Source organism: Microcebus murinus, chromosome 14 (assembly GCF_040939455.1).
Source record: "Microcebus murinus isolate Inina chromosome 14, M.murinus_Inina_mat1.0, whole genome shotgun sequence".
NCBI lineage: Eukaryota > Metazoa > Chordata > Mammalia > Primates > Cheirogaleidae > Microcebus > Microcebus murinus.
This window is the reverse complement of record NC_134117.1, coordinates 55234582-55247077: the sequence shown is the minus strand read 5'-3', so window position 1 is coordinate 55247077 and position 12496 is coordinate 55234582. Positions and strand designations below refer to the sequence as shown.

Genomic DNA, 12496 nt, shown 5'->3' with positions numbered 1-12496 from the left:
GGCAACGGAGTGAGACTCTGTCTCAAAAAAAGAAAGAAAAAAAAAAAGAAGTGTTAATATTAGACAAACAGACAAATGCAGCAGCAAATCAATTGTATTAATAGAATGTAGTCCTCATTGCATGTGTACTTTGAGTACAGATCCCAAAGCTATGGCTGACTTTCTTCTAGTACAATCAAATGTTTATTTTTTCTTTGCTCTGAATAAAACTGAACTGTGGGTTCTCCATGGGAAAAAAAAAAAAAAGACAGAATAATTCTTGAGAAAAACAGTGAATCCAGAGCCTTACTAAAGGTATATCTCTCTTCTATAGAATAGAGATGGAAAAGATAAAGCTATAGCCCAGGAGTTCAAAAAATCCAAAGAAACTGAGCAAATGTTTATAATTTACCTTTCATCCTCTATCATAATCCTCATTACATCAGCCAAAATAGGATGAAGGCCCAGACAAATCAGTGAAAACCATGAATTATATTCTTAAGAACATGAAGCTTTATGAATTTTAAGTAAGTGATACTATTGTGGTTTCTGTGGGAAGATCCTGAATAGCCTATGTCTGTTTTCAAGTATATAAAAGAATTTAATTGTAGACAACAGTGTAAACAAATACATTGTCTAACCATCTTGTTCAAAAGAAAGGGTCTTTGGACAACCAGAATACTTAGACCTCAGCTACTCGTATAGGAATCATTTTGCTCCATTAGGATGACATATTGTAACTTATAGAAACTCTAAGAAACTTCCACCAGCTTGATGTTTTTCTCAGCTGAGGATTTACACCACATGATTCATTAAAACCATGCCCACAAATGTTTCAGAATGCAAGCTTTTTTGAAAATCCACTTTTTAAATTTTAGTATTAGTCATGAATATAAGTCAACTGTAAGGCTTCAATACCTGAGGTGAGGAAAGCTAGTTGTCCACTGTTGGCACTCTACTTGAAGAATCTTTGTGTGCACACTCAACTTCTGCTCATATAAGAGCTCATCAATGGCTGTGAACATTGCCTGGACTTTTTCAGTGGCATTTTGATCAAGTTCCTAGAAGAAAATATCCCCCCAAAATATTTAGGTGAGTTTTAATCTCTGTTTAAAATTATAAAGACTGAAAGCACTAAGTTCTTTTTTGTTTTAAATATTTAGTCTATTTAAAATAATGTTGTGTTTCCATGAAAGAAAAGCTAGTGAGCTTTCATATTTCAGAATTTTCAGATGTCTTCTTTTTCATATTTAAAGAAAATTTACAGAAATATCTATTTTTGAAAAGTAACATTTTATTCATATAATTTTTTTACCGTGAACATTTTGAAAAATACAGAAGAGTATAAAGGAAAAAAATAAAATTACCTATAATTCAACCACTCAAAGGTAACGACTGCTAATTTCAGTAGATAGTTGCTTGGTTCCAATAATTTTTAGAGCAAAAGGTAGACAGACATTCCTTTATATATTACTTTGTATTCTACATCTTTCACTTGACAATTTGTGTTATATCCTTGCCCCTTATAATTCATCCTTTAGGAGCAGTCAGAGGGATGGCTATACAATGCAAATCTGATCGTGTTATCAGATTCACTGCCTACATACTGCATCTATATTACATACCCTTTTACACTCCAGTGGAAGAAAGGTGATACCTTCTTTTAATAAAAGTGTAAGATGAAAACTATGTATTTTCACCCTAAGAATGAAAATCAGCCTCTACCCAGTAAAAATTATATCTACCTACATAGGAGTGTTTTCTTAAAAAATTTGTCCAAAACTGGGCACAGTGACAGAACTCTGAGTAGTCCTAGCTACTGGGGAGGCTGAGGCAGGAGAATCACTGGAGCCCAGGGGTCAAGACTGTAGCACATTATAATCGCACCTGTAAATAGCCACTGCACTTCAGCCTGGGCAACATCACAAGACCCTGTCTCAAAAAAAAAAATTGTCCTTCACTTGATATACTTTTTCAACATGTCTGTCTTCAATTCTAAAAAAAAAAAAAAAAAAAAATGGAAATCAGTGATTATTTATTTGAATATTGCCTCTTTCCCATTCTCTTTCTAAAACTTCTTTTAGAAATACATTGCAGTTTCTTAATCCATCTTCCATGTCTCCTAACTACTCCTCAAATTCTGTCTTTACCTCTCTGGTTGTAGGTGATTTTCTTAGTTCTATGATTCAATTCACTAGTATTCTATTTCACTGGGTCCAATTTACCTTATCTATTGTGATACTTTAAACACTACTCATTTCCAAGATTTGTAAGTGGTTCTTCATATCTGCCTGTTCTTAAATTAAAATCTTTACCTACTTTGTTTTAAAAACTCTAATAATTTTAATAGATATATACCTATATCCTGTCTTTTAACTATCTTGTCCTTTAACTCCTTTAGGATTTTAAATTTTTTAATCAACTAATAATTTACATAAAATAAAAGACACATTTTAAGTGTACAGCACAATGAGATTTTGACAAATGTATTCAGCTAAGGAACTATCATTCCCTTCCTGGTATAGAACATTTCTCTTCACACCCCTTGATAATTCACTGTTTTGGCCAAGAGTGCAAGAAAACAGGCCCTTCCATACATTCCTGGTGGGACTGCAGATTGGAATAACTTCTACAGAGGTCAATTTGGCAACAGCTTTCAAAATTACAAAAACACATATCTTTTGACCAGTGAGTCTACCTCACAAACTTATATTTACGTATACTCAAATTTATGTAAAATAATATATGTGCAGGGTTAAAAATGCAGCATATTCCTTTTGTATTAGCGATGACAATATAGTCATTAAAGAACAAGTTTTTATAATATGGATATTCTTCAAAATATATTGTTAAGCAAAAATAATGGCACTGAACAGGGTGTATAATGACAACCTTTATGTAAAAATAATATAAATAAAATGTACAAAGTTAGCAAAGGAATCAGTGAAATTGGCTGATATAAAATTCCTATATGGTTCCTATTTTGATTTTAATAGTTTTTAGTATTTTGCAATTTATATTTGCTATTTAATTGGTAAATAGTTTCATCAAGCTTCAAGGGTTTCCTTCTCTTATCTTATTGAGAATTTTGATAAGAAATGGTACTTTATCAAATACCTTATTAGCATCTCTTGGTTTAATCATATGTTTCATTTAAGTCACTGATATTAATTATATTAATAAATTTGCAGATATTGATCCAGCTTTGTATTTATAGAATGAATCTTATTAAAAAACAAAAACAAAATCAACTCAAAGTACATAAAATTAAAATAGGACAAAATTAGCTGTTTTTATTATTGGCTGTAAAATTTAAATAATAGATATATAATTAGAATAAAAAGGAAAGAGTTCCTTCACACCATTATGTTAACTTTAAATTTAAAATAATATTTTGAAAGAAATAAACCTAAGGATATAAACCCAGAATGATTAAAAATAATAAATATATTTAGCAAAGTAGTAGGCCATTAATTAAATTGGGAGGAGACTATATTCCTATATACCAGTGATAGTACAAAAACACTAAAACAGTTCAAAAATAAGTAAAATTTATAATGAAATTCAGTTTTAACACCTATTTAACTTGAACTCTCTTGTTACAGAAAATAATAAAATGATAATGAGGACTCAAATAAGATCTGAATAAATGACTACACTTAACTAGAATTCAAGTTCAGTTAAGATAAAAAAATGATTAAAACTTGTATATAAAGTGCTTAGTACAATACCTGGCGATATCCTCTACACTTTTCTTAATTAATTAATTAATTAATTTTAGAAACAAAGTCTTGATCTATTACTGGGGCTAGAGGGCTAGAGTGCAGTGGCATCATCATAGCTCACTGCAACCTCAAACTTCTAGGCTCAAGTGATCCTCCTGCCTCAGCCTCCCGAGTAGCTGGCACTACACAGCTGCCCCACCATGTCTGGCTAATTTTTTTTATTTTTTGTAGAGTTAGGGTCTCGCTATGTTGCTCAGGCTTGTCTCAAATCCCTGACCTTAAGTGATTCTCCCACCTTTTGCCTCCAAAATGTTAGGACTATAGGCATGAGCCCCTGCACCAGGCAAGATGGTTATATTTGAATATTAAACAAAAAATCTGTTAGACAATAAATATAAAAAACAAAGCAAGGGAATGGAAACATCTATGTGACATTTATAACTTATAAAGAGATACTAATCACAATATAGAGCAAACTGATGGAAATATATAGTTAGTACACTAAATCCTCCTGATAAGGCATCAAATTAATTAATTAATTCTCTTAGAATAAAACATAAATTATTTTTATTTTCTTTTTTACTGATGGACAATTTGCATAAAAATGTAAATTCTTTATCATGGCCTGCAAGGCCCTACATGATCTAGTTCTCATTTGTGTTTTTTGCCCCTGGTTCACCATCCTCCAACCTCACTGATCTTTTTTCAGTACCAAGAACACACTCTACTTTCCTTTAGAAACATGAAGCTCTTCTCCTCCTAGAGGCTTTTGCATATGCTGCTGGTTACCTGTCTGGAAAGCTTTCCTCACTCCTCACATGGATAGCTCTTCAAGTCTCAAATCTACCCTACCTGCTAACCCTATCTAAAGTGAATCCCCTATAATGTTCTATTTCAGCACCCTGTCATCTTCCTTAGGGCGCATTTATATCCTTTTGTATTTTATTTGCTTTTGTCAGTCTCCTTCAATCTCCCATTAGACTATTGAATCATTTAAGTCTCACTCATCCCATATTTCTAGGGCCAAGTATAATAACAACAAACATGTTCAATAAATATTTGTTGAATGAATGAAAAAAAGTGAAAACTCAACTATTAGATAATAAGGGCCGGGCGTGGTGGCCTGTAATCCTAGCACTCTGGGAGGCTGAGGCAGGCAGATTGCTCAAGGTCAGGAGTTCAAAACCAGCCTGAGCGAGACCCTGTCTCTACTAAAAATAGAAAGAAATTAATTGATCAACTAAAAATATATATACAAAAAATTAGCCAGGCATGGTGGCACATGCCTGTAGTCCCAGCTACTCAGGAGGCTGAGGCAGTAGGATCACTTGAGCCCAGGAGTTTGAGGTTGCTGTGAACTAGGCTGATGCCACGGCACTCTAGCCTGGGCAACAAAGTGAGACTCTGTCTCTAAAAAAAAAAAGATAATAAGGGAAAGCTCCAAATCTTAGCACAGGAAATATATAACTATTCAGATTGACAGGTATGGAGGTAGTAAAAGAAAATGTCTATATGCAATAACAGTAAATGAAAAAAGTAGACCACAAAATAGTATGTACACATATCATACAACTATGTAAGTAAAGTATATATATATTCCAAAGTAACTGGAAAATAAGTCATGTAATAATAAAAGGTTTTAACAATCAGCAGGCTTTCTGTAAAGAAATCAGGTTGCTAACAATAATGCTGTATAAAGTCAGAAATGTGGAAAAGTGCTTATAAAATGATATTAAGTAAAAAAATAGAGCATAATATTATATGTACACCATGATTACAACTAGGCCAAATTAAATACAGATTGAAAAAAGATATAAAAATAAAAATACCTATTGCATGGTGGTAAAATTATGAATAAGACTTGTCTTTTAGTTTTTTTAAGACTGTTGGTCTTGGGTGCTTTGGGTCACACCTGTAATCCAAGCACTCTGGGGGTCGAGGTGGGAGGGTCGCTTGAGCTTAGGAGTTCCAGACCAGCCTGAGCAAGAGTGAGACCCCTGTCTCTACTAAAAATAGAAAAATTAGCTAGGTGCCATGGCATGCACCTGTATTCCCAGCTACTTGGGAGGCTGAGGCAAGAGGATTGCTTGAGCCCAGGAGTTTGAGGTTGCAGTGAGCTACGATGATGCCATTGAACTCTACCCAGGGTGACAGAGCAAGACTCTGTCTCAAAAAAAAAGATTGTTGGTCTTTTAAAAATAGTATTTTATAATGGGAGCTAGCCAAAAATAAATAAATAAATAAATAAAAATCACTATATCATCATTAATAAATAATGACAAAATAACATTTTGGGTAAATATCTTCAGTTCTTTTTCCATACATATGTTTGTGTGTATACATATATACACATACATACACAAACATATATATGCAAAATGTATGCATATATATGCAAATATATATATAAAAAATTAGAATGACACTATATATATTTTTTTAACTTGTTTGTTTTCATTTAAAAATATAAACATTTTCCCAGCCTATAATGGCTTAACACTAAAATTTCAAAAACATTTTGAACGGCAAGGTAACATTAGTGGTGGAGATGCACATTAGTAGACTGAGAATGACAAAAGGAATAACTCCATCTGGGAGGCTGAGGCGGGCAGATCGCTCAAGGTCAGGAGTTCAAAACCAGCCTGAGCAAAAGTGAGACCCCATCTCTACTAAACATAGAAAGAAATTAATTGGCCAACTAAAAATATATAGAAAAAATTAGCCGGGCATGGTGGCACATGCCTGTAGTCCCAGCTACTCGGGAGGCTGAGGCAGTAGGATCACTTAAGCCCAGGGGTTTGAGGTTGCTGTGAGCTAGGCTGATGTCATAGCACTCTAGCCCAGGCAAGAGAGTGAGACTCTGACTCAAAAAAAAAAAAGGAATAAATCCAGAGACCAGATCCATGCTAATCTGCAACTGTAAATTTAACATAAGCATCTTTAAGGTTCAACTATTTAATACTATGTCCATAAAACAAAGCAAATACTGAAAGAAGATGATGATTGATGCTTCTTTACAACTATTATAAAGTGTGGTACATGTAAGCATTAAAATGTAAAGCAACAACGCAGGGGAGTGAAGGAATGAAATATACTGACAAATCCTAACTCTAAGAATTGTCTCCCAAGCATTCCATCAGATCAATAACATACAACTCACACCATATCCCCAGGAGAAGTCCGAGCTGCCTTCAGTAGAAATCCCTGTGCCTGTATAACTTGGAAAAGCAGACCTTGAATTCCCAGTGTCGGCTGATGTAAAAGGCGAGTCTCGTGTGATGTCAGATTCACTAAATGCACAGTTTGGGAGGAGGAGAGAAAACAGAAAAATTCTCATATTTCCTCAAGGTTCTGTAGCATTAACTATTCAGCAACTTACCAGGTGATAACCATGTGTACAAATATATCCACAGAGGCAAAAATAAAGGAAGAACTTGAAATTCAAGCATCATGAAAAAGTCCTACCTAATTTCTATAGAATTAGTAGCAACCAATCCAAATAATTCTAATCATAGTTTACAATGAATACTTTAACATCCATCTATAACATATACTCTTGACAACGAAAGACATTACAGAAATATTAACACTAATATCTGAACTTATATGGCACTTTCACAGTTTACCAACCATTTTTAAAGATATTAATCTCATTTCCTCTTTGTAACAACCTGGTAATGTAGAATACAATTAACTCCATTTGAAAAACAAAGAATCTGAGGTTTAGTTTCAGGTTTTTTTTTTTTTTTTTTTTGAGACAGAGTCTCACTTTGTTGTCCAGGCTAGAGTGAGTGCCGTGGTGTCAGCCTAGCTCACAGCAACCTCAAACTCCTGGGCTCGAGTGATCCTTCTGCCTCAGCCTCCCGGGTAGCTGGGACTACAGGCATGTGCCACTATGCCCGGCTAATTTTTTTTTTTTATATATATATCAGTTGGCCAATTAATTTCTTTCTGTTTTTATAGTAGAGACGGGGTCTCGCTCTTGCTCAGGCTGGTTTTGAACTCCTGACCTTGAGCAATCCGCCCGCCTCGGCCTCCCAAGAGCTAGGATTACAGGCGTGAGCCACAGCGCCCGGCCTAGTTTCAGGTTTTAAAAATAGGTTTTATGATTATATAATTTTTCTATGAGAATACATTGATTCTCAGAACCCTCTTTGAAGTTCTGAGAGACTGAAGAACAGTCTTCTGAAGAACAGAGAGAAGACTATTTCTTAAAATAATAACTTTAGCTATTATTTACTCAGCATTTACTATATACTAAGCATTGTGCCAAATTTTATATACTATATCTTATTAATATTCACAATACCCCTATAAGAGATACTGTTATCAGGTAAGTAACTTGCCTAATGTTACTCAGCTAATAAGTGGCAGGACCAGGATCAAAAATCAGATGTCAGACTCTTCCTGAGTCCCTGTTCTTAACTCCTTCATAATACCATTTCTCAGAGGTTAGGAAAATAAGTATGATGTTGTTGTCATTAGTTGTTTCAGCATGACAACTGAATGGTGCTGAAACGTGATAAAAAATTCTTATTTCATTTCATTAGCACAGGTTTAATACCAATCCTAAACCAAAATCCAAAACTTCTGCCATTAGCAAATGCAATAAGTAAACAAGAATACTTTGTGTTATTACCTTTGGGAACTTGTGTCTTTTTCATGGTTGTCACTGGTGGAGGAAATTTCATCCAGCTGCTCTGGAGGGGGATGATCATTAAGAGCATGTTTTGTTATTCTTTTCCTGTGAAAAATAAGACAAAGTTCTATTTCCTATAAAGAAAATATGTACCTTTCAGCAACTAGATCTAGAAGATAGTCACCTATTAATACTTCCTGCTGCTTTGGAACTTCACTGTTATGGTAGCCACTAGCAATTAAAATGTGGCTAGTGGCCAAACACAGTGACTTACCCCAGTAATCCCAGCACTTTGGGAGGCCAAGGAAGAAGGACAGTTTGAGGACAGGAGTTGGAAACCAGCCTGGGCAACGTTGCGAGACTCAGTCTCTAAAAAATGAAAAAATATAGCTGGGTTTGGTTGCGTAACACCTGTAGTCCCAGCTACTCAGGAGGCTGGGGCAGGAGGATCACTTGAGCCCAGGAGTTCACGGTTATTGTCAGGTATGATGGTGCCACTGCACTCCAGTCTGGGCAACAGACTGAAGCCCTAACTCAAAAATAAAGTGTCCACATTACCAAAAAAAACCAACAACAATGTGGCTAGTAGGAATTGATTCTGTTTTAAGTGTAAAACACATTGGATTTCAAAGTCTTAGTACAAGAAGACTGTGTAATATCTCATTAATTATATTATCCTGACCATATATTAAAATGATAATATTTTGGATATATTAGGTTAAACAAATTATATTCTTAAAATTATTTTCACTGCAAATTGAAGATACAGTAAGACATCACCACACACCTATTAGTATAGCTAAAATAAGAAATAGTGCTATACCGGGCATGGTGGATCACCCCTATAATCCTAGTGCTCTGGGAGACCGAGGCTAGAGGATCAATTGAGCTCAGTAGTTTGAGACCAGCCTGAGCAAGAGTGAGACCTCATCTCTACTAAAAATAGAAAAAATTAGCCAGGTGTGGTGGTGCACACCTATAGTTCCAGATACCTGGGAGGCTGAGGCAGGAGGAACACTTTAGTCCAGGAGTTTGAGATTGCTGAACTAGGCTGACACCAGTGCACTCTTGCCCAGACAGGCAACAGACACTCTGTCTCAAATAGAATAAAGAATTTTAAAAAATAATAATGCTAACACCAAATGCAGCCAAGGATGTGGAGAAAACTGGAAGACTCATACATTTCTGGTGTGAATGTCAAATGGTACAGCCACTCTGAAATAGTTTGATAGTTTCTAATAAAACTAAACACATGCATTTACCAAAGATCTAGCAGTAGTACTCTTGGGCATTGAGCCTAGAGAAATGAAAACTTATATTCACACAAAAATCTGTATACAAATGTTCATAGTAGCTTTATTTATAATTGAAAAAGAACTGAAAACAACTCAAATGTCCTTCAATGTGTGGGTATCCACACAATGAAATATTATTCAGCAATAAAAAGAAATGAATGGTTGATACATGCAACACCTTAGATGGATCTCAAGAGCATCATGTTCAGAGAAAAAAGCCAAAGCCAATCAAAAAAGGTTATATACTACAGTTGACCCTGAACAACACAAATTTGAACTGTGCAGGTCTGCTTATACATGGATTTTTTTCAATAAATATATTAGAAAACTTTTTGGAGATTTACAATTTGAAAAACTCACGTAGCCTAGAAATATTGAAAAAATTAAGAAAAAGTTATATGTCATGAATGCATAAAATATATGTAAATACTAGTCTATTTATGTGTTAATGCACAGTTTATGTTATTGGTAAGGCTTCCAGTCAACAGTAGGCTATTAGTAGTTAAGTTTTGGGGGAGTCAAAAGTACACATGGAGTTTTGACTATACAGGGGGTTGGTGCCCCTAATTCCTGCATTGTTCAAGGTCAACTGTATATGATTCCATTTATATAACATTGACAAATGACAAAACTATAGAGGTGAAGAATAGATCAGTTGCTGCCAGGGGATGGAGACAGGCGAAGATATAACTGTAAAGGGATACACAAGGAAGTTCCTTAGTGGCAATAAAACTATCTTGACAATACTGGTAGTTACACCAATCTACAAATGTAACCAAATCATACAGAACTATGTACACACATACACACACAGAAGGGGATATAAAAACTGGTAAAAAATAAATAAGGTAGTCTAGTTAACAGTATCGCACCAATGTCAGTTTCCTGGCTCTGAAATTATACCATAGTTACCTGAGATGTCATCATTAAGGGAACATGGGTAAAAGGTTCATAAGGCCCTATGTACTATTTCTGTAACTTCCCGTGAGTCTATAATTATTTCAAAATAAAAAGGCAAAAATATAATTTCACCTGTTTTTTTATGTGACCAGCTGAAAATTTAAAATTGCATATGTGGCTTATATCATATTTCTATTGAACACTGCTGCTCTGGAGAGTTTAACACGTGCACTGGAATAAACTATGGGGTCAATTATTACATGTTCCAGTCCTTGAACATCTACAATAGACTTTCCTTTCCCACAAAAACCTGTATTCAAATAAATTTAAGAAACATGATAGGTTAAACAAATTTACACAGGTTTCTTTACAAGAGGTCTTCTCAGACCCTTTAATATGCAAATGTATATCATAAATCTCTAATACTCTTATTTCACAAGAAAGGAAACTAAGGCACGGAGGGATTAAGAATACTATTTAAGGTCATATGGTTAGTAAGTGACAGAGCCAGGATTCAAATCTAAGTAGTCTGGCTCTCAGAGGAAATGAAGAGTTTGAGATTTTGGTGAATTGTACCATTTTTGGACATAAAGATAAAACCAATAGCCCTGTCAGGGGAGCTTTCACTTTATTTTTCTAATGGTGGAGATGGATTTGTGCAGAGCTATCTGTACTTCTTTCATTTAGTGATCCTACAACAAAGAGCTTGTCTTTAAGAAAGTGGTAGGAGCCGGGCGTGGTGGCTCACGCCTGTAATTCTAGCACTCTGGGAGGCCCAGGTGGGAGGATCGCTCGAGGTCAGGAGTTCCAGATCAGCCTGAGCAAGAGAGAGGCCCCGTCTCTACTAAAAATAGAAAGAAATTAGTCAGACAACTAAAAATATATAGAAAAAATTAGCTAAGCATGGTGGCACATGCCTATAGTCCCAGCTACCCGGGAGGCTGAGGCAGAAGAATTGCTCGAGCCCAGGAGTTTGAGGTTGCTGTGAGCTAGGCTGACTGACGCCACGTCACTCTAGCCCAGGCAACAGAGTGAGACTCTGTCTCATAAACAAGGAAAAAGGAAAAAAGAAAGGGAAGGAAAAGAAAGGAAAGGAAAGAAAAGAAAAGAAAGTGGTAGGAATAAGAAATATGGATCCCAGCCACAAAATAGAGACTTAAGATATTTTTTAGTCTGGCAGGGAAATCTGACTATGAAGTGACAATTAGATAACAAAGATCCAACTTTTCACAGAAGCAAAAAAAGAAAAGTTGAAAAAAAAAAAAAAAAAAAAAAGATAACAAAGAAATATTAAATTCGATAATAACATTGTGATTACATAAGAAAATGTCATTAATTTTTAGAGATGTATAATGATGGATGTAGGGATAAAATGATAGTGTCTGGGGTTTTGCTTTCCTTCTTTTTATTTTTTTCTCTTTTTTGACAGGGTCTCACTCTGCTGCCTGGGCTAGAGTGCAATGGCCTGATCATAACTCACTGCAACCTCAGACTCCTAGGTTCAAGTGATCCTCCTGCCTCAGCCTCCTCAGTAGCTGAGACTACAGGCACACGCCACCATGCCCAGCTAATTTTTCTATTTTTTGTAGAGATGGTGTCTCACTATGTTGCCCAGGTTGGTCTTGAACTCCTGGCCTCAAGTGATCATCCTACCTTACCCTCCCAAAGTGCTGGGATTATTGGCATGAGCCACCATGCCTGGCCTGCTTTCCTTATTTCAGAGAGGCACAGAGAGGACAAGAAAAAAAGATAAAGAAGACAGATGAAGCATATATATTAAAATTTTGATAACTGTTGAATGTGGGGCAATGGGTAGTTCATTATGCTATTCTCTATACATTTATGTTTAAGATTTTTCATTAAAAAATGTTAAGCTGAGTGTTGTAAATCGCTCTTTTTCCAAACTCTTTTCAGCATCTATAATTTATAACTGTTAGGGAGAAAACTGAAGTTACTAT

General features: G+C 35.2%; 1 protein-coding gene across 5 annotated transcripts in view; it reads right to left on the bottom strand.

Moving 5' to 3' along the window:
- Positions 1-12496, bottom strand: part of FAM149B1 (family with sequence similarity 149 member B1) — a 54029-nt gene that overhangs the window by 39318 nt on the left and 2215 nt on the right. For 3 of the 5 annotated variants that reach the window (XM_020280428.2, XM_076010092.1, XM_076010089.1), the window contains exons 2-4: positions 8344-8448; positions 6865-6994; positions 898-1040 (exon numbers count right to left, since the gene is read on the bottom strand). In XM_020280428.2, the coding sequence (XP_020136017.1) occupies positions 898-1040; positions 6865-6994; positions 8344-8448 (378 nt within the window). Of the gene's footprint in view, positions 1-897; positions 1041-1866; positions 1975-6864; positions 6995-8343; positions 8449-8617; positions 9100-12496 lie in introns of those variants that run through there. The other 2 variants (XM_076010090.1, XM_076010091.1) reach the window with 2 other exon arrangements.